This window comes from Phalaenopsis equestris, unplaced genomic scaffold (genome assembly GCF_001263595.1).
Source record: "Phalaenopsis equestris unplaced genomic scaffold, ASM126359v1 Scaffold000329, whole genome shotgun sequence".
NCBI classification, from domain to species: domain Eukaryota; kingdom Viridiplantae; phylum Streptophyta; class Magnoliopsida; order Asparagales; family Orchidaceae; genus Phalaenopsis; species Phalaenopsis equestris.
The window spans coordinates 41207-68439 of record NW_018164771.1 but is presented as its reverse complement, the minus strand read 5'-3'; the positions used below and the strand labels follow the sequence as shown (position 1 = coordinate 68439).

General features: G+C 36.2%; 2 protein-coding genes and 1 long non-coding RNA gene across 4 annotated transcripts in view; 1 reads left to right on the top strand and 2 right to left on the bottom strand.

The window, feature by feature from the left end:
- LOC110025770 (exportin-4-like) overlaps window positions 1–27233 on the bottom strand; it is a gene marked incomplete at its 5' end in the record, with an annotated part of 120471 nt that overhangs the window by 60717 nt on the left and 32521 nt on the right.
- On the top strand, window positions 1390–20324 carry LOC110025764 (serine/threonine-protein kinase HT1-like). 2 transcript variants are annotated; one of them, XM_020726416.1, is made up of 3 exons: window positions 1390–1499; window positions 1637–2722; window positions 19700–20324. In XM_020726416.1, the coding sequence occupies exons 2-3, from the start codon at window positions 1830–1832 to the stop codon at window positions 20037–20039; spliced, it is 1233 nt and encodes a 410-aa protein (XP_020582075.1). In that variant the 5' UTR covers window positions 1390–1499; window positions 1637–1829; the 3' UTR covers window positions 20040–20324. The 2 variants fall into 2 exon arrangements, with proteins under 2 accessions (XP_020582075.1, XP_020582074.1); XM_020726415.1 differs by having other exon boundaries at window positions 1390–2722.
- On the bottom strand, window positions 22046–23029 carry LOC110025765. The gene is made up of 3 exons (XR_002294150.1): window positions 22752–23029; window positions 22599–22666; window positions 22046–22505 (listed from the first exon to the last, which is right to left on the bottom strand). It is a non-coding gene; the product is annotated as an uncharacterized LOC110025765 (long non-coding RNA).

Genomic DNA, 27233 nt, shown 5'->3' with positions numbered 1-27233 from the left:
CACAAAATACCTCTCTCTCTCTCTCTCTCTCTCTCTCTCTCTCTCTCTCTCTCTCTCTCTCTCTATGATAGGCTTTGAGTTCAAAATCAGGCTTTGAGTTGTGATTTAGCTCACTCCACAAGACTGTCAATGAACCAAGGTCATGTTACACAATTTCTATGTATTGATATATCAAACACAGGCGGGATTTGTCTTCAAATTTAATTTACGTTAAATAGAATTTATCAAATCTAATACTGCAACGATTTTGCTTGGAAATGATGGCGGAATAAATTGGACTTGTAATTGGATTTATTAAATCCGAATTGACGTCGTCTAAGTTAGGGACAACACGAGAAAATTGGATTTAGCTTTTATTTTCTTTTTAAGTTAAATTCCTGATAAAATTTAATTAATAAGATGCTACCAAACACCGTCTTAAAGTCTGATATTTTTATTTATAGCAATTCGTTGTAATAAAAGTAATCGTGGAAAGGGTTTACTTCACTTGATGCAAGATTGACGCTTTGAGTGGTCTGCGTGTAAATATGAAAATTTAGGTGTTAGACATGTAAATACATAAGAATTATGTGGTATGTAAAGACCCCTAAAATTAATATTACACGCAGCCTCCTCAAACAGTCACAAGAAGGTTCAATAGATACTGTATCATTTCACGAGCTTGGCAAATAAGTCAAAAAAATTTAAAGTTTCATTTAGATACATATCACTCAATTCCCTTTTATTCATATATCCAACATCCAAACATTATATATAATATATGTGCGTGTGCATGCGCGTGCCGCCAGTCATGATATGTTGGTAGAGCAGTCTCTTTGAATATTGTGAGTCCCCTCAGGTCACGGGTTATGACCAGTTTGTCGTAGTGAGTGTGGTCCTTAAATATTTAGACCATCGTGACAAAGGCTTATGGCACAAGCGACAATGGAAGATGGGGGAACAACAGAGACAGACACTCGTGAGTGTCATGTGTTGGGAGTGGCGGAAGGGAAGTTAAAGAGGGTTTTGGATGGCTCGAATGAAATATGAGAAGGTTTGATGAGTAGTTTGTTGTATTTGAACTTTAAAATATTAAATATGCAAACAATTAAGACTTATTAAGAAATAAGTGCATATTCCTATAATTATAATAAATATCTTATTTTCAGGAGCTCCCAAAAAATACAATTGGTCCAAGAAAAGGATGGGAGAGAAATTTCTTTTATTATTCTTCTGTTCAAAGAAGGATAGCGCACGTGTCTGTTTTTAATTTGTTTGCCACTTTCTTTTAATCACAACCGTTGAAATGAAGCCGTACATACTGGATCAAGCAATCAGAGCCACTAGATGGTTTAAAAGGCGGGAATATCCGGGAATATTTTTAACTTTATTTTTTTTTTTCATCCAATAACTCACAGTCATTGAGAAAAAACGACGACTTAGCTTCCTTCTCGAGCTCTCTTCCGGTCATCTATTCCCTTCGCCGCACGCAGAAGGGGAAAAAGAAGAAAAGAGGAACTGTAAAAGCTCTCGAAACTCTCCTTTTCCTTACGATCGAGTTCTATTTCTCCCGATTTTGATTTTCTCTTTGGATCTGCCGAACGAAGAGCTCCAGTTCGAGCTAAATACTGTGGAAATTCACTGTCTCTTTTCGCAGATCGATCTGTGTTTTTTGTTCCCTTGGTTGAGCAAGGAATCGTTCCATGCTTCATGCAGCTTCTGTTGGCGATGCTGCTGAGGAGTCTGATTACAAGGTAGGAAGCTCTGATTCCGAGGATTGTGCTATCCGGTAACTATATCAGTCTCGAAATTAGGGTTTCGTGCTTCGTGCGGAGCTGCGAGGTTGCGGGATGATGGACACCACCAAATTCGCTGGAATTATTGCCGGAGGCGGTGGTGGGGGAAACTATTACGATATGGGGTTTTACCGGAAGCTAGGCGAGGGATCGAACATGTCAGTGGACAGTATTCAGACTAGTGTTGGCGGTGGATCGGTGGCGATGTCGGTGGAGAATAGCAGCGTTGGTTCGAGCGACTCGCGGACTGGAATCCTTCATCACAGCGGTCTCAGGCAGACGGTCACCACGGGTAGCTCTATTGGGCACAGTATATTCCGTCCTGGTCGGGTCACTCATCCACTCAACCACGATGCCCTCGCCCAGGCTCTGATGGATCCAGGCTTCCCCACCCAAGGCCTGGACAACTATGACGAGTGGACTTTGGATCTCAGGCAACTCAGCATGGGCGAGCCCTTTGCTCAAGGGGCATTTGGGAAGCTTTACAGGGGTACCTACAATGGCGAAGATGTAGCGATTAAGCTGTTGGAGAGGCCAGAGAATGATCCCGAGAGAGGGCAACTAATGGAGCAGCAATTTGCTCAGGAGGTAATGATGCTTGCCAACCTGAAGCATCCCAATATAGTGAGATTCATAGGAGCTTGCAGAAAGCAGATGGTTTGGTGCATTGTGACGGAGTATGCAAAGGGAGGTTCTGTTAGGCAGTTTCTGATGAGGAGACAGAACCGATCTGTGCCATTAAAGATTGCAGTGCGGCAGGCATTGGATGTTGCCAGGGGAATGGCATATGTTCATGGTTTGGGTTTCATTCATAGGGACTTGAAATCTGACAATCTTCTAATCTGTGGGGATAAGTCTATCAAAATTGCAGACTTTGGAGTGGCTCGGATTGAAGTGCAGACAGAAGGGATGACACCAGAGACTGGAACCTACCGGTGGATGGCTCCGTAAGTAGGCCATCTTTTACTTTCATATTTTCTGAAGATTGCTTATTTTTGTGGATATACATGGAATTCAATGGAGAAAATTTGGATCAGGGTTTCGTGATAGAAATAAGGTATGGATAGATTTTTATTCCCATCAGATTTACTCTGAGATTAATGCAACAATTGAAATATATTTTTCACAATTCTCAAAATAAATAGAATGGTCATAAAACCATCTCGACACAAATTTCTTCCAATCTAAGAGAAAATTTTCTTGGAATTTTTTTTACTCAACATACTTTATACTTTACAACTGTTTGTATGTATAATCATAAATTGTTGGGCACATTTTTCTTATTTCCAATGTTGGACTCCAAATCTACCCGCTTGATTATGCGATATAAGTATTCCGCTTTTATTTTATGTTATATACGACAGGTTTATACTTCAGTGTGCTCCATATATCAGCTGATGAGAATTATCCATCCAATAAACTTTCTTACCGTTCTTGTGTGATTTGTAAGTACTATGATATACATATATATATATATATTCATGCAGAAGCATCTCGATTTTACACTTTTTAGTTGGGATTTATTTGCTCCACTATCGCATAGTTATGCAGTCTTTATGCTTGATGGTTTTCCAATGCAGTTATCAAGTTTAATGCTGAGTGAGGCAAGGAAGAAGTTCTTTTCAACTAGATTTATGGTGTTTCATAATTAAGTTTCTGCATTTTGGGCTGATTAGCTTCTTGCATTTGTTTAGTTGTGCTGTGATACACTGATTTTTATCTTCCTTTGTTTGGATGATGTTTTTGAAAATCGCTTCTCGCAATGATGCCTATGATGTGCTCCACCTTTTAAAAGGGTTTTAGAATTTTCATTCCAACTAAAGAATATTTTATGATATTTTATACTTTTGTTTGAAGAGGAAATGAACAATTGATAAGCTCTAACTATTAGGTGATTTGCTTCATTTAATGAACCTGAAAATTAGGTATTGATCTCATCTAATCTAGCTTTATGATTGTCTTATGTTGTATTTCTTCCTCTTATTTTGAAAATCTATGATAAAGTGGGTTTTGAGTCATACATTTTGGATGTGAATTTAGCAAATTTCAAATCATACAATTTTTTTATTTGACCCGAAAACTTTGATGGTTGATGTTTAATTAATATATTATTTTTTCATACTACCTTTAAACTCAATTAAATCTGTTAGAATAAAACTCAAGGTAAATTTTATTGATGCAAAGAGGGGTATAAATACTCATTGCTGGATCTACTAGTATGGAAATAAATAAAAACAGAATAAAGGGAAAAAAGAAAGTAAATAAAAGAAATCAAAATAATTAATACTAAATTTTTATATTATTATCTAATATTCTAATACTCTCCCTCAAATTGAAGCATAAATGTTAATCATTTTTAATTTGGATTTGAAATTATCGAACAGTGGTCGAGGAAGGTTCCTTGTGAGAATATTTGTCAGTCGGCCACTAGATGGCACAAACGGAGAACACATTTCTCCGGACTCGAGCTTTTCCTTAATGAAGGAACGATCAATCTCAACATGATTGGTGCGATCATGCCGGGCCAGGTTGTGAGCAATGCTAATGACAGCTTTGTTATCACGGAACAATTGCAGGGGAGCAAAGACTGTTATACGTAGTTTGTGAGCATGATGCGTAATCAAAGAGTTTCACAAATTCTTAGGGACATTGACCAAAATTCGGCTTCCGTACTACTCTGAGCAACTAGAGTGCTTCTTGTTTTTTACATGATCAGGTTTCCCCACACAAATGAGCAGTAACCTGAGATAGATCACCGATCATGGATGGACCCGACCCAATCCGCGTCTGTGTAAATTGCAATTGAACGGGAGGTGTGGGGGAAAAAAATAAACTTGAGCCCGATGTGTCTTTTAAATAATCGAGAATCTAGTGGACAGCTTGGAGGTGGTGCTGCTAAGGATCATGCATGAATTGATTGACTATCCCAGCTGTGTGACATATGTCGGGGCATATATGGGCAAGATTGATTTCCTATAAGATGTTGATAGTGAGTTTTGTTTACAAGATCTGCATTGAAAACATTAAGAAGTTTTTCATTGGAATCCATCGGGACAGCTACTGGTCTGCACAAGAGAAGATTGTTCTCTATCAAAAGATCAATCACATATTTCCATTGAGATAGACAAATACCTTGAGATGACCAAACAACTTCCATGCCTAAGAAGTACTAGAGAGTTCTCAAGTTTTTCATTTCAAAAAAAGAAGCAAAAATGTCTTTTAGAGATTCTAATGCTAGTAGATCATTACCTATGAGAACAATTTCGTTAACATAGAAAATAAGGATAACAGTTTTTCATTTCAAAAAAAGAAGCAAAAATGTCTTCTAGAGATTCTAATGCTGGTAAATCATTACCTATGAGAACAATTTCATTAACATAGAAAATAAGGATAATTACCTGACCATTTGAGGGATGTCGAAAAAAGAGAGCGTGATCTGATTGAGCCTGTGTCAATTCATACCCTACCACCACCTTTTTGAATTTTCTGAGCTATGCATGTGGTGATTGTTTCAATCCATAAAGGGATCTTCACAGTCTACATACTTGCCCCTGGGAGGTAGTGGAGTCAAAGCCTTGAGGAAAAGTCATGTATACCTCATTTATAAGATCGTCATTCAGGAACACATTCTTGACATTAAGCTGGAATAAGTGTCATTTCAGATTCACTGCAAGGGATAAGAGGATTCAAATAAAGTTTAATTTAGCAACTGGAGCAAATGTCTTCTAACAATCAACTCCATAGGTTTGTGAGTACCCTTTGACCATCAAGCGTGTTTTGTTGCGTTCAAATAATCCATCAGATTTATACTTGATTCTAAAAATCAATTGGTATCTCATTACTTTCTTGCCCCGAGGAAGATCAACAATGTCCCAAGTATGGTCCATGGGACAGCTTTCTAGGCAAGGTCTGTTAAGGTGGTCTTAATAGTAGGTGGAAGTTGATGATTGGTCTGAGACATAGAAAATTGGATGGACCCGTCCCAATCCGCGTCTGTGTAAATTGCAATTGAACGGGAGGTGTGGGGGAAAAAAATAAACTTGAGCCCGATGTGTCTTTTAAATAATCGAGAATCTAGTGGACAGCTTGGAGGTGGTGCTGCTAAGGATCATGCATGAATTGATTGACTATCCCAGCTGTGTGACATATGTCGGGGCATATATGGGCAAGATTGATTTCCTATAAGATGTTGATAGTGAGTTTTGTTTACAAGATCTGCATTGAAAACATTAAGAAGTTTTTCATTGGAATCCATCGGGACAGCTACTGGTCTGCACAAGAGAAGATTGTTCTCTATCAAAAGATCAATCACATATTTCCATTGAGATAGACAAATACCTTAAGATGACCAAACAACTTCCATGCCTAAGAAGTACTAGAGAGTTCTCAAGTTTTTCATTTCAAAAAAAGAAGCAAAAATGTCTTTTAGAGATTCTAATGCTAGTAGATCATTACCTATGAGAACAATTTCGTTAACATAGAAAATAAGGATAACTACCTGACCATTTGAGGGATGTCGAAAAAAGAGAGCATGATCTGATTGAGCCTGTGTCAATTCATACCCTACCACCACCTTTTTGAATTTTCTGAGCTATGCATGTGGTGATTGTTTCAATCCATAAAGGGATCTTCACAGTCTACATACTTGCCCCTGGGAGGTAGTGGAGTCAAAGCCTTGAGGAAAAGTCATGTATACCTCATTTATAAGATCGTCATTCAGGAACACATTCTTGACATTAAGCTGGAATAAGTGTCATTTCAGATTCACTGCAAGGGATAAGAGGATTCAAATAAAGTTTAATTTAGCAACTGGAGCAAATGTCTTCTAACAATCAACTCCATAGGTTTGTGAGTACCCTTTGACCATCAAGCGTGTTTTGTTGCGTTCAAATAATCCATCAGATTTATACTTGATTCTAAAAATCAATTGGTATCTCATTACTTTCTTGCCCCGAGGAAGATCAACAATGTCCCAAGTATGGTCCATGGGACAGCTTTCTAGGCAAGGTCTGTTAAGGTGGTCTTAATAGTAGGTGGAAGTTGATGATTGGTCTGAGACATAGAAAATGTTCTGTAGTTTGGTGATAATCTGCGAAGAGACATATTTTGTGATGGGAGTTGGTTTAATTGCGCGTCTTACTAGAGGAACTGACTTCTTCATTTGGAGTAGGAGCAGTGTTGGGGGTGTCGTCCGGTGAGGATTTTGTTTCCAACAATGTGTTAGCTAGCTTTAGAGTAGGTGCAATAGAACAAGTGTGTCAAGAGTAGACACGGAGAGTGTGAGATCTATGTCATCCGCGTGTGATCATCAATCAAAGTAAGGAACCGTTGTTTATTGTTGTAGCTAAAATTGTGAGAGGGTCCCCATAAGTCACTATGAATAAATGAAAAATGAGTGGAAGTTGTATAATTGTGGGGTGGATAAAGAACATGGTGATGTTTAGCTAATAGGTTTCACATTTTAAATTAGAAGAATTTTTATTATTAAACATCAATGGATATAATTGTTTTGGATGTTGATAAGTAGGTTTACCCAAACGATAATGTAACAACATAATAGGGCTTTCACTGGACTGAAATAAACTGGAATTACCGGTGGAGTGTCCTCATTCTCCTTGTTTTTCTTTTTGAAGAAGATAGTGGTCCGATTGAGCCTGAGTGATATCCTACCACCACCTTTGTGAATTTTCCGAACCACGATGCCCATGATGATTGATTCAATCCATAAAGGGATTATCGCAGTCTGCCCATGATGATTGATTCAATCCATGAAGGGATTATCGTGGTCTGTACATTCACCCCTGGGAGGCAGTAGATTCAAAGCCTGGAGGAAGAGCCACATATACCTCATCTGTAAAATCGTCATTCAGGAACACATTTTTGACATTAAGCTCAAATAAGGGACTGCAAGGGATAAGAGGACCCAAATCATGTTTAATTTAGCAATTGGGGCAAATGTCTCCTCATAGTCAACTCCGTAGGCCTGTAACTACCCTTGGTGACTTACGTTCAAAGTATCCATTAGATTTAAACTTGATGCTAAAGATTCATCAGTATCCCTCTGCTTTCTTTCTCCGAAGGAGATCAACAATGTTCCAAGTACGGCTCAGTTGAAGGGCAATTCATTTCCTCGATTGTAGATAGAAGCTTATGATAGTATGGCTCCGCTGAAGGGCATTCATCTCCTCCGCTGAAGAGCATTCATTTACAGGTTGGGTCTGCTAAGACAGCCTCAATAGTAGATAGAAGTTTATGATTGGTCAGGGTTTAGCAAATACTCTGTAGGTTAGTTTTAGTTTTTGAAGAGAGATAGTGTTTGTCATGAGATAGAGCAAGCCCGTCTGATTATGTACCTTGCTGGAGGAACTGACTTTCTCATTTAGAGTAGGAGTAGTGCTCGGTATGTCATATGGAGGGGATTCAAGATCCAACAAGGGGTTAGCTAGCTCCAACATAGGTGGATCAGAACGAGTGTATCGAGTCTAGATACGAAGAGTGAGAGGATGTGTTAGTGGAACCAAAGGGACAAAGGGCTCCTTCATTGTAGGAGAAGTTGGTGGAACCAAAGGAACAAAAGGTTCGTCGATGGTAGGTGACGCGGGGGGAACATCCACAGGAGTAGAGTAAGGAATAGTGTCCAAGAACTTTAGCTCCCTCTCACTGGTGGACGAGTTAGGAAAGTATGAAACACTTTAAAAAAACGACATCAACACTCATATAGACTTTATTTGTGGTAGGGTTAAGACACCAATATCTCTTTTGAGTGGTAACATATTTTATGAACCTGGGATCAAGTTTATTTCGATTTGTGGTTGTGTTCCAAACGAAGGCTATGCACTCAAAAATGTTGAGATCTAAAGTGGAGATTATCCAATTATTAGGAAAGCACGATCTCAAGATTGCTAAAAAGGTTCAAAATTTATAATTTTTTTATGGAACTCTATTGATGAGATAATGGCGGTAAAAATGACATCATTTCAAAAACATTTTGGGACGATAGAGTGAAACATAATAAAACAAGTAACGTTGATGAGATGCCGATTTTTTCTCTCTGTTATTCCATTTTGTTGAGTGTCAGCACATGAGCTATAATGGAAACTGCCCTTACCAAGAATCTCCTTATATTGAGTTAAAAAATTCACTACTATTGTCAGTCAGAAGGAATTGAATAAGAGTTTTGAATTTGGTCAAAATAAATGTGTGCAAGTTTTTAAAGGTGTCAACAACTTCAGATTTACTTTCAAAATATAGACTCATGTCATCTGAGTGTGGTCATCAATCAAAAAAACCGTGTTACTAGGAGTGCGAGATAATTCCCATAAGTCACTGTGAATAAAAGAGAAATGAGCGGAAGAGGTGTAATTTTAGGGTGGATAAGGAACACAATGATGTTTAGTTAACTTGACAGGTTTCACATTTGAAGTCTTTGTAATGGAGATAAGGCATAAATTTGATAAATTTTACCTCCGCCGCAAGCAAAGATGTGCATGTCAACGCCACGGAAGCGCCCTATGCCAGCGAGAAGGATTAGTTCAAAGGCTTTGTAATGGAGGATCTCTGGTTTTACAAGCTCGATCGGGATGCCATTAACCTTTATCAAGCCCTTTCCGGCTTTGCAATGAGTAACGACGATTGCTGTCTTCTTGCATCTGAAGCATTGGACAGAATTCACTGCACCGTTTGTCATCATAGTTGTTGCATAAACAAAGAGGGATGGAGAGGTAGAGAATGGGAAGGGGAGAAATCTAGTTTCCACAAGATTTTGGCTCCGTGGATGGCAGGGATCCGACGGTCAGTGATAGGACCTAGCTGACACAATTAGAGGTGACGGAAACCTGGACTGACAGCCGACGGCAAGGAGAGCCCGGTGGCAGCTAGGTTAGGGTCATGGCTTTGACACCGTGTTAGAATAGAATCCAAGGTAAATCTTATTAATGTAAAAAGGGGTATAAATACTCATTATAAGATCTACTAATAAGGAAACAAATAAAAATAGAATAAAGGGAAAAAGGAAAATAAATAAAAGCAAATTAGAGTAATTAATAAAATTAATAAAGAAAAAATACACATATTGATTACAAAGGGACAGCTAAAATTGAGCTTCAAAGTGATTACATTTCCTGTGTAGCTCAAACCAAACATCATAAATAATATTTTTTTTGTTAAACATGAAGAGCTTGATTAACCTGAGGACTCATATAAAATAAAGTATCATAAAGATTGCATCTAAATTAAAGCACGTAGTTCCAATCAATGGCGTGGCTGAATAACAACCCTCTGTGACGGGGATAAAAGGGAATAGCGAGGAGGTCTTCTTGTCATCTTTTTTTGGCCTAACATGAAGCAACATGCTCGAGCAAGAGGCATTGAGAAAGTAGCCTAGGCAAACAAAAAATTCCTTTATGCTCCTTCTAAAAAAAAGGTTATCTACACCCACAAGCATATTAGAAAGACAGAATTCAACAAAGCAAAACTTCATACATGCTTAACCATTTTGTAGAAGAGCTGCGACCTTTGTAGGCAAATTTTTATCCAAATTTCACTTTTTTTATATTCTGGCTTAAATGGAACTTGATCTTTTTCAGTTGAAGAGCAGAAATGGAAGAATTAGAGCTATAAGTTCTTGCCATTTTTCTCAAGCTAGATGTTATATACCCGTATACTAATATTAAGTAGATAATTTTCTTACCATGGTATTTTTAGAGTTATAGTATTGAATTTCAGCACTTACATTAAAGTTTCTAAAAATAGGAAAACATTATCAACGAGGAAATGATTTTTTGCCAGTGAAAACGAGTAGAAATAATAAAAAAAATCAACGGTTGTCATATTGCACAGGACACAAACTATTGTTTTTAAACGTTTATTGCAAGTCGTGCATGTATAAAAATAGAATATTTATGACATAACTTTATGTGACATTCTTAGCCCAATGTTTATTAGGAAGGTCGGTGAAAATTCAACTTTTAGCATCAACGACAATATTATATGAATTAGTACCAATCTACCAGAGATTATTCTCATTTAAAGAAATAAGGATGGCTTTAATTAAATTGAAACAATAAATTTCATTTTAATTTAGGTTAGTAGAAAGATGCTAACCATATTATGTATCAATAATTATAGCAGAAAAAGGGAGTTTGAAGGTAGAGTAAATAAGATTTCTATCTAACATGAATGATTAGTCCATGGGTCATGAAATAGGGAGAATGAAAGATTATATCAATAGAATAGGATATCCACCTATGCATTGTCACTACACACAACTGCAATTCTTCGCAGAATTTAGTGGATTTCTCCTGATTGTAGTTCCAATAGAGCCTAAAACCCAGCCAACCAGCTAGCAAGAAGAGAAGGCCTTGATGTTATCCTTCAAATAATTTTTATTTTGCAAGTAGACTTAAAACATTCAGGGGGGATTCCTAGACCACCCTTAAATCGAGGAAGTGTGGTTTTTTGCCAAGAGATGGCAAGACATGGGTTGTATTTGAAGCACTACAATCATAATGGAACTAAGAGGTCATGATTCTATTGTTCTTCAGAATGGACTTAGCGACAAAAAGATATCTCACCCAATAGGAGATATATACCCAGATAGAATTCCTAATGACTTGGAGCCTCCTCACAAAATAAAGCAGTGTTTCCAAAGATAATCCAAAAACTTAGTTTGTTAAAGATAGGTGGACAATCATTAATTAGAAGTCTAGAAGGGGACAAGGGATGGCCAAGCTATTTCCAAAGCAAAGGCTTATTTATCAATGCTAAGGATGTGACTAGTAAGGTTTGCATCCATAACCAACATCATGAAATAAATCCTAGATTTTTAAATATGAGAATAACCACATGGTACGACTACTTATAAAAAAATTATCTTTAAGAGCATTGATTGTAATAAGATTAACATAGAAAAAAATTCATACCATCATAAACAAACTTCAAATTACTAATAGAAGAGTTTTCAGAAGTAATATTGAAAACACTAGAGGAGTTTCTGATACCGTAGGAAAAGACCCAATCCACCACAAAAAAACACAATTATTATTATTGAATTCGAATGAGTACAAATGAGACTCTTGCGATATGAAATCAAGACAACAAACAACAACACAAACATAAAGACAACACGTAGACTCCAATAAGGGTGACGGTAGCAGGTGTGGATGTTGGCGGCAACTGGGAGATGGAACTAAGGTTGGTGGTAGGGAAATAGGGGAAGGGACAACGGGTTTGACTATAGGGAAGGGGAAGGCATAGGGGGCCAGGATGTTGGAGATGAGCCAAAAGTGAACAACAAGCTAGTAGCCTTTGGGAAGGTGTGAAGGAGAGCTTGCGGCTTGCTGCAGGTGAGTCGGAGGGAGGGCGGCAAGCTGACAACTGCTGGACTGCGTGGGAGAGGGGGCTGCAGAAAGATAGATGTCTCGTCGGAGTCGAGCTACAGTCGGAGCAGTACAGGACTCTTGGAGATGCTCACCACCTCGGACGAGTTACAGTTGGAGCACTTTCTTGCATTCGGTTACAACCCCCAGAGGGTAAGAACACTTCAAAGACAGTAGCTGAAATCAACAATCATTCAAAATTCTCCTCCTCTAACCTTAGAAAACAACATCTATATAAAGAGGAGATTAGTAGATAAAATAGTTAAATAGTAGAATATGAAAGAGATATAATAGGCGAGGAGAGGAATATGAAAGAAGTAGAGAAGGAAAGGAATTATAATGGGAAAACACCAGAAAAGTAAATGAAAGGGGGACCACAGTTACTGTAGCTGCTACAGTAATGCATTCGTGGTACTGTAGCTACTACATTGCCACGGGCGGTAAGCGTATCTTTCTGCCACGATTGGAGAGCTTTGACTTCATTCATTGAAGCTTTTAGGGCAAAAAAAATTTGTAGGAGGATGCTTGGGTGGGGGTGAATGCTAGGGAACCCTAGGATTTGGGCTAGCTCTGATATCAAATGATACTGGAGCAAAAAGATCCAATCTATCACGAAAAGACACAATTATTGCTGAATTCATATGGGCGCAAACGAGACGCTTGCGACTTGAAATCACGATAACAAACAACAACACAAGCATAAAAATGCAGCACATAAACTTCAATAAGGGTGACATTAGCTGGTGGGGATGTTGGCGGCAACAAGGAGAGGGAACTAGGGCTGGTTCTAGGGAAATAGGGGAGGAGACCATAGGTTTGATTGTAGGGAAGGGGGAACAACATATAGACTACTGTTGGAAGAAGTAGGGGTCGACTAGCGAGGTGCTGGAGGTGAGCCGAAGAGGAGCAATAAGTTGGCAGCTTGTGGGCAGGTGTGGAGAAGAAGGGTTTTCAACCTGTTGAAGGTGAGTCGGAGGGAGGGCAACAAGCTGGAGACTGTTGGACTGCGTGGGAGAGGGGGCTAAGGAAAGATAGATGTCTCATCGGGGTTGAGCTACAGCCGGAGCACCACCTGGACTTGGAGACGGTCGGACTAGTTATAGTCAAAGCACTTTCTCGCCATTAGATACAACTCCGGGAAGGAAAGATCGCCTCAAAGGCAGTAGCTGAAATCAACAATCATTCAAAATCTCCTCTTATAACCTCAAAAAACAACACCTATGTAAAGAGGAGATTATTAGATAAAATAAGTAAGGAGTAGGATATCAAAGAGATATAAAAGGCATGGAGAGGAATAGAAATGAAGTAGGAAAGTAAAGGAATTATAATGGAAAGCATTAGGAAAGGAAATGAAATGGGGACCATGGTTACTGTAGCAGCTACGGTAACACGTTTGTGGTATTGTGGCTGCTACAATACTGTGAGGGGTAAGCTCCCGCTTTAGCGCCTATCCCTAATAATGTAGGAAATGGATCCATAGTAAAAGCATTCATAAAGCGATGTAAAAGGAAACCTTGTTTAAGCCCTTGATTAGTTTTGAAGTCACATTTAGCATCTCATTAATAATAATTGATAAAGGAATAGAGTTTTTGCAACCATAATTAAAACTAATAAAGACTTGAGGATTTCATTTGTCCAACAATCTTTGTAAAAGTTGATCTCTATTCACACAATAAATTTTTTTATATAATTCAATCCCAGTCCAAAGTATATTGGTGGAGCTAGAAGGCTTGAACTCTCATCAATGTTGTGGCCAAAGCATGTTATCAGCAATATCGCTGTTTTTAATGAAGGCAAATAAAGCAGAGTGAATGAACAGTAGCAAGACGCTAAAAAGAAAATTAGCGAGGAATTTATAGTTAAACTTATAGAAGGTATTGTACAAATGTAAATGCTTATTAGCCTCAAGGTATCCTTATGAAGCTTCTTTAGAATATGGGGGATAGCAATTTGCTTGATACAATCAGTCATTTTACCGTAGTTAAAATTGCTTAACTATTAAAAGAAATTGAAGGCCTGCAATTTTCCTAGATTCAAAAAGGAATATAGTAGTCAAATCATTCGACACCGGGGTTTTAACCTGCTGATATTAAAAAGAATTTTTTTTTTAATATTTTCTAATCATTGAGAGGCTATATCACATCTGATTATAATCTAGAGTCAAGTTTGTCAATATGAAGAAGGGGGTTCTTAGTGATACAAGAAAAGTTCTCATTGAATGCAGTGAAAAATTCTTAATGGCTGCAATATTTGCATTCTCATAGGGAGATTATATGCTAGGAATAGAAATCTCTTTGATGAAATATGGTTAGGTTTACTTTTTATTTTTTGATAAAAGAAGAAATTTTCATCTTCACCATAATCATTTTCTGTCACGCTTAGCAGCATTGTTAAAACTTTCTTGGACATGATTGGCTTGCTGAAGGAGAGGTTGATCCAGTTGGTTGTCCTTGGGTAAACATAAATTATTATTCTGGTCTTTCGTAGGGGAGGAGGAAGACTCAGCTAAGTGGGCATTTAAGGGGAAAAAAAAAGGATCTTTTTGGGCAACCTCCTTTTTCTTATACAACACAAAAATAAAATATCTATAAACAAAATTATCCCGAGCATTAGAGTCAATATCTTTAAAATATCAAAAATATTTAGAAGTTCTTGAAAATAAAAGTATGCTTGACCGAAACTGGATGGGTGGCAGTTGAAAAATGATTCATAACAAGGAGGCATAATCTTTTAATAAGATACAGGGACAATAGCCACAACATACTATTAGACATTGCCCTATAAATCCTAGGCCTCCAATTGTTCGTTAAATCAAGAAAGGGAAAAACCAACACTAGAAAGCTCCCATAACCAAGTGCCCAATTTGGAAATATATATGTATATATACATATGTCATCCAGCTTGATAGGAAGGGGAAGTTTCCCACAGACTTTTTCAGCAGAAGTCGTAAAACATTTGAAATTTTCAATAATCCATTGCAAATCAACAAATTCGACAATATGAGTCAGTTTTCCAAAAAATGTCTCTCAAAAGCTACACTAAAACAATAAATAATTGAAAATAACATTTCAAAAAGTTGGTAGAATCAATTTACCCATGAATGAATTTATGGTGAGATAAACGAGAGTAGAACTTGGCACAAGAGGTGTTCCGTTTCCTCCAAATTCTGCCATTACAATAATTTATCACATTCCCTTTCATTAAGAAAATTTGATGATATATAACATAGGTTGGGTAAAAGTAATCTCTAAATTCACTTTGCAGTCTATATGGAAAATATCATGAATTTGGTTATTATGCCAAATGGATTTCCTATGCTCTGGAATTCACTTATCCTCTTGAAACCCCCTCCAGAGGAGAATTCTTTCGGAGAAACAAACTCTCTCATTGAGGTTTTCATTCTGTAAAAGATTCTCATAGATTTAGGCGTCTGAGCACTCAGGAAGCCCTTTCAGTTCCTGCATGAACGCAGATAGAAGGGAAGATATTTATCTTGGAATCACTGTTTAGGGTCGGAGGGCCTGGCCCCTTGATTAGGTGGAGCAGAGGAAGAAGAAGAGTTGAAGATAGGTGGAAGGAAGTTGGGTTTGAGAAGGAAGAAGTCAGAAGAGGGGAAAGATCTAGCATATGAACGGTTCTAAAGAGAAAAACTTCATGATCTTAGAGAAGGGGGGAATGTTCTTCGAAGTGTGGTGGTGAGAACAAGGCAGAAAAGCCTCCACTAATGTTTGAGACAGCCAAGGAACCCAGAGATAGGCAATAGAGGCAACATTAATAACGAAAGCTGGAGTTTGAGAGACATCATCAGTGTGAGAAGGAGGGAAAAAATTTGCGTGTGATAGACGTACGCAGCACTGCGTGCGGTACTGGGGTATATTGAGGGTACAAGGGGGTTACATCCACAGTATAAGCCCTTGTAACCTCCCTGTAACTTACGTGTAACCTCTTAATATATGATAACAGAAGCGCGAAACTTATTGTAGGGTACAGATAGGTTACAACAAGTTACAGGGAGGTTACAAGGGGTTATACCGTGGATGTAACTCCCTTGTACCCTCGGTATAATCCCAATATCGCACGCAGCACTGCGTACGTCTATCGCACGCAAATTTTTCCAGAGAAGGAGAGGCACACATGAAATCCTAAAGGAGAGACCTCCAAGGTGCAAAATTTCATACTCTTATTTCTTCACTTTTTTCATATATATGCGTTAGATTTAACTGTTAGCATGCCTTACACTTGCAGATTTGTTAGCACCAAAGATAATTGATTCCTCCAATCAGGGCCTCTTTTATAGTTACAAAATATGTGCTTTATAATAAGTAAGGTGCGACCTTTGTATTTGGAATTTTTTTTTGAATTTTAATTCCATTTCTTACAAAAAGCGTAACTCTTCCAAGGTTGAAATGGTTAGGTAGGCATATTTATAAGTGTCTATGACTTTTATAATCAGGGATCTATGACAACCTGAGTTACCAAGTGTTTGATTCTTATTGAGGTGGGGTATTTAGGCTTCAGGTTTGGGTAATTTTGTGATTGATCATTAATTTTAGCTCTAATTTGCTTTGAGTATTTTAATTTCTTTTGAAGTCTATTACTCGTATGAGTTCATAATTCTTCTATTATGTCAAGTGTATTTTGGACCTAACTTAGTGTAGGAATATGAGGGGTTCCTTGACCTTTTTTTTTGGTGATTTTGAACGCAGTGTAGACAGCATAATAATAATAATAATAATAATAGCAGCAGCAGCAGCAATAATAGTAGAAGAAAATTTTGATAAACGCCAGCATGATAATTGGTTTTTATTTAGGTTAGTGAATCCCTAACATGAGTTTGATGTTGGCTCTAGTGTGGTTGGAATTGTTTTAATTTTTTTATTTCACTTTATTTATATTCTAACATAAAATTAAAGCATGTTAGACATTCTTATGCATTTTTTTTTTCAAAAAAAAAAATCAAACTAATATCTCTTTTGCCTACGTGTTGGTGGGCCGGTAACTTTTACTCACTGCAAAACTAATGTTGGTATCACCCCAGGAATGGCGAGGTCATGTCTGGTTATAAACTGGAGCAGTTGGAGACTTAGAAAATTTATGCCAGAGCCACATCCACATCATCTACCTATAGCACCACCTCTTTGAGGGTTGTTGTTGCACTTCAATCCTTATCCATCCTCACCTCTTTCCCATCCAATTTTGTTGTCGCCGCCTTCGCAACCTCCAAAACCGCATTATTCGTTGTCACATTAGTTGTCAGTGTTGTTGAACTTGATGGATGTAGTGTGGGTGGTGAGAATGTTTATGGCTGTGGCAAGGTCAAACTTGGTGTGAACACCACAGTGAGCCAAGGCACAATGATCGAGTGGTGAGATGGAGGCTGTGTCGAGGGCGCCAATAATTAAAAAAATTGTTCTAAATTTTTAAAAAATTTTCGGACATTTTTTTGGTACTTCAAAAAAAAAATTGTTTAAAAAAGAGTAAACTATCTTGTTTACAGTAAAAAGAAAAAAAAAATGATCTCAAATCGGTCCTTACTATTCCATCTCTACTTTATTTTATACCGTTTTTAAACATTTAGGCTTGGATGTATTCAGAGGCTACAGTTATCAATGTTTGACTGAACCGTAGAAGTTGAGAAATTTCTGTATTGTGTAGGCAGGTTGTGGTGGGGCAAAACTGAATGCATCCGGCAGATTATGCTAGAGCTAAATGAGAAGAGCTCTAGTTAGGATCTTTTAGCTCTAGGTAAGTTATTAACGTGAAGTTTAGTGATCGAGTCATTTTAATACTAATAAGAAAAATTATGTCGCAAATACATTAAAATACCTTAATAGACGTGGGAGGAAGAAAACTGAGAAATAGAAATTGAAAGAGTTGTAGGATTTCTATTTGCAGCTTCAATAGAGAGTTAAGTGTTATAGAAGTTGGAATGAAATTTAAAGTAGGAAGATTTACATACATCCCTCTCAAATCCTTTATGTATTTACATATCTAACACCTTAATATTAGTTCTTACATTCATACCACGTTACCTATGCATGAAAAGATGTATTCTACTTTTTAGAAGTTAAATTGATGGTATTTTTTATGGGATACATAAAATTTGGGTGCGCTTTGATTGTAAAAAGCAAAATTTAGATGTTGGATGTGTAAATACATATGAATTGGGTGATATGTATGTAAATGCCCCTTTAAGGTAACCACGAGATGATAGGAGAAGTGAGAGACAGCTATGGCCTGAAAATGTGAAAGGATCTTTCTATCAATGCAAAAACTTGCCTTTTTTTGTCTTTGAAAGTACATCCTTCCGACCAACCTACTATGCCAAAACAGCTGCTTCTCAGTTTTAATATTAAACATAATTGCACTATAGTTCTATCCAGAATATTATACTTTTATGCACTGTTGAACTAGACATAACCATGCTTTCATTTATAGTTCGGATCAGTTTGATGTCACTCATTTTTTGAACAGTGGAATATGGCTGTGGCTTACTTCAGACGAATTAATTTCCAAAATATCATTTACCACCATAAAATTTTTCATAGTTGCATTTTTGATCTATTAATTGCTGTGATCTTGTTAAAGACGCCCATCGTGGAGAAGTATTGTTTCAAACTATGTTCTATAACGATTATGATGGTGACAACTTGAAAAAAGTATAGCTTTTATAATCATCAACAAGTGTATATTACTCTGAATCTTCAATTTGGTCAAATATATTTTTTTTGAAATATTTTTTTTTTCTGAATTTTGATATGAGGACTATTTGATGATCCAGTTGGGAGAATGGATTTTTTAGATTCAACATATGTTAAGGCAGGCATAGGAAGACCAAAAAAGATTAGAAATTTTGTATAAAAAATGACTTTTATTTATTAGAATTAAATGAAAATATGACGCTCAATAGGATCGGAGAAAAATGATTCATTTAGCTGACCTCACTTGGTATGATAAAGGCTTATTGTTGTTCTTGTTGTTGTTGAAGCTTGATATTGATGATGATTTTATTTTTCCCATGCAACATTCTACCGCATGGAGAAGACCTAAAATGAAGATTAATTTAGAAATCATTGAATAATTTTGCTAATTGGTGCTTGTTGCCTACTGTCCTGCCACAGTGAATCTTGTGGCGGTGCAAATAAGTTAATAAAATAAAATGTGATGCACATGCTGCAACTGGCAACAGAACTACAATATTAGAAAAGAATCTCTGCACTCAGTTTGTATTTTGCTAAAATAAGGTCCGAATCAAATGAAGTATAGTTCTTCACGAATGATGTTTGTTTTTATATGATTGCTTAACTATTATTGTTTTTTTTCTCCTTTTATATGATTGCTTAACTATTATTGTTTTTTTTTCTCTTTTTTTTTTTTAACAATAATCTTTTATTGACCACATTTACTTCGTAATTTGGTAGCTGTATCATACTAATATTGTATGCCTACTGAACTAAAGATTATTTTTTTTGGCTCGTTTCTCTATTGTCTGTATTTTTCTTCTGATGCTGCAATACACAATATGAATCCTTTCCTCTTAACCTGCAGAGAGATGATCCAGCACAGGCCATACACTCAGAAGGTTGATGTCTACAGCTTCGGCATTGTGCTGTGGGAGCTCATAACAGGAATGCTTCCATTTCAGAACATGACGGCGGTGCAGGCAGCTTTTGCTGTCGTTAACAAGGGCGTTCGTCCGATCATACCGAGTGAGTGCCCCGCCGCACTTGGCGAGATCATGACTCACTGCTGGGACGCAAACCCTGATGTTCGCCCGCCGTTTAGCGAAATTGTCAAGATGTTGGAGTGTGTCCAGGATGAATTGGCCACATCCGTTCGCCGGGCACGATTTCGATGCTGCATGTCACAGCCCATGACCATAGACTGAGCTGAGGAAATATGGCTGGCTGTTTGGAAGAAGGAAAGAAAGAAGCACAAAATTGAAAAATGAAGGTGAAGAATGCAAATATTGATCTTTTTTGTTTGTGTTTTGCAGTAGGAAAGAAAAAAAAAAAAGTTGTTGCTAGTATTTAGGAACCTTTTTCTTATTTTGTTTCAAGCTCTCACTGTATCAAATCCCATTGTTTTTTTCTTAAACTGAAACAAGCTACTTTTTTTCCTTTTAATTTTAGTCTGCCTCTCACTTAAATCCTCTTTTATTAGCATTGATTGATTAGCTGAATTGTTTAGCAACTTGGCTTAATCAACATGTAATGTTTTGTATAACCGAATCAATTGAATTTGATTGAGCGATTATATAGAGCTGTATATGTCAAGATGTCTTGCCGAGTGGTCGGATTTGGCTGCCAACTTGGGCTTGTCTCGAATATATTTCGAAAATTTTGATTGTTTCGTGTGCTTGAACTTGAACTCAAAGCTTTTGTAATTATAAAAATGTATACGATTTATATAAAATTTATAAGCCGGCTTCATGTTTAACTTGATTGCTACAAAATAAACAATTTAGATTGTTTATTTAAGGACTTGGTTGAGCAACACTTTAGTTTATTAAAATTTAGTTCATTTAAAACAAATTGCTCATAAATTTCTTTTATGGTTCTAAAAAAGACTCATGCTCATGCTTTGAGTATGATCTAAGGTGAGCACTCATTAATCTTACATTCCAAGTAGACCCCAAGTATTGGAGAGAATGTTGCATCCGAACTTTGAATGCAAATTTGTGTCTGGAGTTAAGTGAAAATTTGTCACGTGGCAAGTGAGTCTCATTGTAATACACTCGTTAGAGGTGATTTTTAAAAGATATAAGGCTCACTTGTCACGTGGCAAGTTTTCAATGAATTCTGGCAGCAAAATTTACCTTCGTAGTCCATACACAAAAAGTTTTCCAAATATTGAGCCAAATGGGGACTTTGAGCATTTTGTCCAGCTAAATAAATTAACTCTTAAATGTTATAATTAAAGTCGAATGCTTAAATGGAGAGAATTCTCATAGGGAAGTCTTTTTTTTTTTTTTTTGAAGATTTTGTTGGAGAGAATTCTCATAGGGAAGTCTTTTTTTTTTCTTTTTTTTTTTTTGAAGATTTTATTTGTAGCTTGTGACTTAAGAGCGACAACTATATTTTGATCAATTCGCATGCAAAAAAAAAAGACTTATTGCATTCTCTTTACAAATGGTACTATTTCGCATCCCATTTTCCCCTCTTAAGTAATATTGATCTCTAGAAATCAAGTGCAGTACCTCTTTTTCTTGTTATCTAGTCTAGCCCTTCTTTTGGTTCAATTTGGAGATTTGTCACAATATACTCTTATCGGCTCCTACTACTCTAGGTGATTGTCTGAACGATAACGGGGTCTTGATATCCTTCTGTTGTTTCTTCGCTTTCAGGGCCAATATTTGAACATCACTTAACACTACAAAAAAAAGGCTTGATTAGTGTCAGACATTTCTGACGCTAATCGGGCAATTTTTTTATGCTAAACACGATTGCTCGAAAGTACAGTCGACACTGCTTAACGATGCACCAGTTTCAAACAAATCTGATGCTAATTAGCATCGATCTGGTGGACTCTAATTAGTGTTCACCATAGCCAACGCTAATTAGTGTCAGTCATATTTGACACTAAAGCTTCGAATTAGAGGTGTCAGGTATCAAACAACAGATTGTTACTTTAGTGTCGGAATATTCTGATGCAAACATATAACAAACAAAAAAAATACAGCAAAACGATTAGATTTTTACATGTATAGAAAAAATGCAAGCAACATAATAGGACAATTATATATCATTAGAACTGATAAAAAAACTCTTAACATATCTAAATAATGATATCACATTAAATTAAAGATAAATCGATCAAATTGTTCAAAGTTCATAGCTACAGAAACCGAAATTTTGATTAAATAGAAATGAAAAAAACATATAATCACCCCCGATGTCGAGGGAACATCATCCAACACAAAATAAAAATCATAATCTTTCTCCTTATAATGATCCTACTCCTTCTCCTCCTCATCCTCCTCGACAACCCTCATATGTCAGTTGCCCTAGCAATCAAAGCTCTTCATCAGTCATGCTAGACTATTTCCAACCATTTGTTGGTCTTTACACATCTATCAGAGCTATTCTTTCATCATCATGGCCAGCCTGGTAAGCTCCTCATGTTGAGCCTGTAACGAGCTAGGGTCACCCATAGCTGCACGGAAGTGCTTAACCTTAAATGCTATCCCCTTAGCTTCTAAGTTGTACACTCTCCTCTTCTTCTTCCCCGTTAATTGCATTCACAACTCAAAATCAGACTAAACAATCGTGGACTGACTACCACTGCTGCTGACGAATAGCGAGGTCTTGCTAGTCATCTCCCTCTGTCTCTCCCGGAGCTGCTCGTACTCTTTCTGAAAAATAAAATTCAAAAATTAATTGGGATATTAATATCTCCAAAAAAAAAAAGAAATTCATTGACACGCAGAGAGTGGTTGGATGCCCACAGTTGTGTGCCCATGCATTGATGTGTGAGGATGTGCAACTCTGCAGCGGATGTCTCTCCGTCAAGTTTCTTGGCATGTATACATGATCAAATTAATATAAGAGTCACATAATTACATAAATATGCAGGCTTTTGAATTTTTAGACAATCTTACTAATCTCCAATAATGCCCTGTGTGGGGGATCGAACTTCTGATGTGGAGTGCAGCCCCTCTGGCTCCCTTTGTCATCTGGTTATGTTGATTTGTCTTTCTCTTTCTCTGCTATTCCATAGAGGCCCATGCTTTGTTTATTGTAGCCTGAACTTCCACACCAACTCAAAGAGCCTCTGCCCCTTCTTCAGCGTTGTAGTAAACATATTTCTGAGCCTATTTTTGGCATGAACCTCAAAAATTTACCGGATATGCTTGTGATGTTCCGACAACTAGTAAAACGGCCTCTAAAAAAGAGAAATTATATAAGTTTGATTAGTATAAAAAAGTAGAAATTAGCATTCTATTTCAAGTTATAATATCATGACTAGAACTCCTTAAAATACATATCCTGATTTGTAATCGGGATCTACTTCCATGAGAGATATAGATGACATATCGACTCTGAATTATCTTCGTGATTCGCATCACAAGCGGCCTAGAAGGGTATAACCCACAATAGAAATATTAGTTACATTATAAAATGAAATGAAAATTGAAATTACTTTATTTTAAAAAAATAAAGTTGACTTACGAGTCATCCTCCGACACAATATAAATTTTGTCGGTGTTATCAATCATCTCAGGTGCTGGAGTCAAGGGGTGGGGCTCATCAGATAAGAAATTTGGGTTTAATTTGGTGCCTATACAAGTGTGCTGGTGCCTGCGAGGGAGCTGTGTATGAGGGGTAACAGTCAAAACACAGTTTGCCCAAACAGTCCAGCTACATTTTCAGAGTTGACTTACGAGTCATCCTCCGACACAATATAAACTTTGTCGGTGCTATCAATCATCTCAGGTGTTGGAGTCAAGGGGAGGGGCTCATCAGATAAGAAATTTGGGCTTAATTAGGTGCCTACAAGGGTGCTGGTGCCTGCGAGGGAGCTGTTTCAAGAATAAAAGGAGCCCTACGAATCTTTAATAAAAGAAAAGCTTATCATTTATTCTAATATTTTCTCAATAATTTTATATAACGATTTAATATCATAAAAAAATGTTAGGTGACGAATTTAGAGTAATCATTAAATAATTTATTTATTTATTTCTGAAAAAAGAAAGTAGTGAGGTTGATATAAAAAACTATCCCATATATATTAGCGGAGCAGGTGAACTACCTTTAAAGATTCCTTTTCTTTTAAATAATGTATCATTTTCGCACATACCACACAATTTTTATATATTTATACATCTAACATCTAAATTTACAAAATTCAAATCTTTCGCATCGCTTAAAAATACCACTTTTATTGGCTTTCTAAAATGTGAAAACACATATATATGCTTTTGTAATACTCTCATTTTAATTCTGTTGCAAACAGTTTTACCAAACAGAGACAGAAAAATCATTTATACAGCAATAATTAATAATAAACTATTTTGAATAAAATGTCTCAAACAACAATTAAGTTTATTCTGATAATATATTGAATAATTTACTTATCATCAGATTATAAATAATACTAATATATAAATAAATAAAAATTATGTGGCATGCATGTAAATATTCCAATAATATTTTTAAAAGTGCATGCGAAGAAAATCAATAAGATAATATTAAACGCCTCAATTATTGCATGACGAACGACCCGTTCTGAATGCAACGAAGTCGCTGTCTTCTGCCAGCTATTGGCTGACATATTTGACTTTTAAATGCCAATTTGTTCATGATTTAACGGAGAAAAAGCCAACCCAAATAATTGCTATAATATAATAATCAATTTCTTTAATAATTCATATTTACATTTAGCATATTTAATACTATCTTTTAAAAATTTAAAATTGATTTAACAATCTGACGGATTAATTAACCAAAAAAAACACCTTTTTTAGCCAAAAAATCCTTGAGTTGTAAATCACTTCAAAAAAAATCAGTTTTTTATCACTATAAGTCGTCTCAAAATTTATAAAACGGTCAAAATAATCTTCTTATTACATCCGGATTAGGCGTTAATGATAATATTATAATGTTATTTGTAAAATAATCTCACAATACTACCAATAACACCTTAAAACTATCATAAGCACATGAAATTACATTAAGACTCCTGATGTAATATTTTCTCCTTTAAATTAAGGTTAAAATAATCCTCATGAAGAATGATTAGAACTCAATTTAAAAATAATTATGAATTATTTTGATACTTCTATAAACTCTAAGACAAAAATGACTGCACGTAAAATATTATGGCACCCAAATACACAAAAGACATATCAATAACACTGGCTCAGAACTTAAGCTTCAATTAAGAGGTCTTAAGTTGTAATTGAGTTAATTTGAGATTAAATTCACTAAAAAGTCCACAAAAACAAAAAAAAAAATTAAAAATATCATCATTCATAGAGAGAAGAAATTGAAAGAAATCCCCAATGTAATTAATCAGGGACTAAAAAAATAATAATAAAGTGTCACACTGATACATTCCTGTTAATTTTCTCATGATGATGCCATGTGATTATGTTGGCCTTTACATCTAAAAATTCAAATTGCAACAGGTTTCATTTTATATCAGCATTAAAAAAAAAAAAACAGCAACAAAATAACAGAAAATTGACTGAAATTTTTTGGTCACTTGTGCAGATATGGAGCAAAGGCAAGCTGCAGAATCATAAGCAGATATCTATCACTAATCTGATTTCCATCCAATCAGCTTGAGGGAGAGCAAAATCATGAGCTAAATGTTAGGATATTCACCATCTTCAATGGGTCAGTAATTGCAATTTCTTTTTTTTTTTTCAGGACATAGGAAATTTGCAAATATACAATATGCCTGCATTTTGATCCATATATATCCATATTAAAATCAATTCTTTTTTCTTTTCAAAATGATAATTCCCATGTATTTACATACCTAATATCTAAACTCCACCGTTTACATTAATACAACTAGGATATTTAGACCCTTCTCATCCATATGCAAGGTGACATCAATGTAGGAAAACTGAAGTTTAGGTGGTGATGGATATGTAAATATACATATGAATTAAGTGATATGTATGAAAATCAAGCAAAAATCTAAAAGACCATATGGAATTACAAACCTTCTCAAGTCTTGAACTCCAGAAAATGGCCATCTGATTTGGAGAAAACCTGAGTGGCTTCATAAAAGGAGGTCTCATATGGAGCTTTGCTGAGTTGCAGATCCTGAAGGTGAGTTCCATTGCCATGTAAGTTGAAAGGTAGTGTTTGCTCAGGCAGAGAATTATCATCCTGCCAACATTGAGGTGCCGAGTTCGCCAGCTGAGCTCGAAGATGAGATGTGACTATGGGATCGGCATTCGCTAACTGGTTCATATTGGTTTGCGCCGTGCTGGACGGGCACCAGGCATCGCTTGACAGAAGAGAGAGAGCACGCCGAAGTTCCGGTGCTCCATTCAAGTTAGAAGTATGCACATAAGCTTCCTGATCTGAAACAAAAACAAGATTTTGCAAACTTTTATCTTTATTACAATGTAATTTTTCCAGCTTTTTACTTTCTGTATTTGTTTTACTGGAGTGGTGGAGGTGATAGAAGTTCTATTTAACGAACTGTGTTTGTTGAATCCTCTTCATTGTTTTATAAAACTATGATGAAATACTGTTGAGTTTGACGTTGAACCAAAAATATTAAAGGGAAATTTACACAAGTAGAAGACAATTTCTATGTATTTATATATTTCAAACCTAAACTATCATATTTACATGCATAGCACTTTGATGCTTTAAACCTTTGCATGAAAAGGTGTATTTCACTTTTAAAAAGGGATGATAATGTTATTTTTTTATGTGATAGTAAAGATTTCAGTGCTATGTGTGTAAATATGAAAGTTTAGGTGTGAGATATGTAAATACATGAGAATTGTGTGCTACGTGTGTAAATGCCTGATTATTAAAATCTAACAGGTATACTGAAAATGGCACATAGTTTGACAGTGAAAACAATTGCTTAAAATGATTTTAGAATAATAAGAAAAAGTAATATCTGCAATAAAATACTTAATTAGAATAAATAAAAGATGAGGATTCATAATGCCAAACCCCAAAGAGTAGAGGCCAAGCTAATGATGATGATAATTTATTCACGTCATTCTTCAGTGAATAAAATCATTTGAAAACAGGAGTTTTAAACATCCGGATATATGATTACAAATCATAATCCAGATAATGCATCTAAAACACGATCATATCATCATCATTGTATGGCTTTCAGAGTTAAATTTTTGGGTGACATAAAATTAAGATAAGATTCTAAAGCATCTAGACAACGTAAATTTTTTTTCTTAAGATTATTTTGATTATCTAACCAATATTACATTGACGAGGACATTAACGATGAAATTTACGTAGGCATGCACTGAATGGAAACAAATTGATCGTGTTTTGCAAAATTACAAACAGCACCTTGCAAAAACCATTCAAAAGAATACCTTGATTAAGGACCTCACTCGCGGTACACTTGAATGGCATAA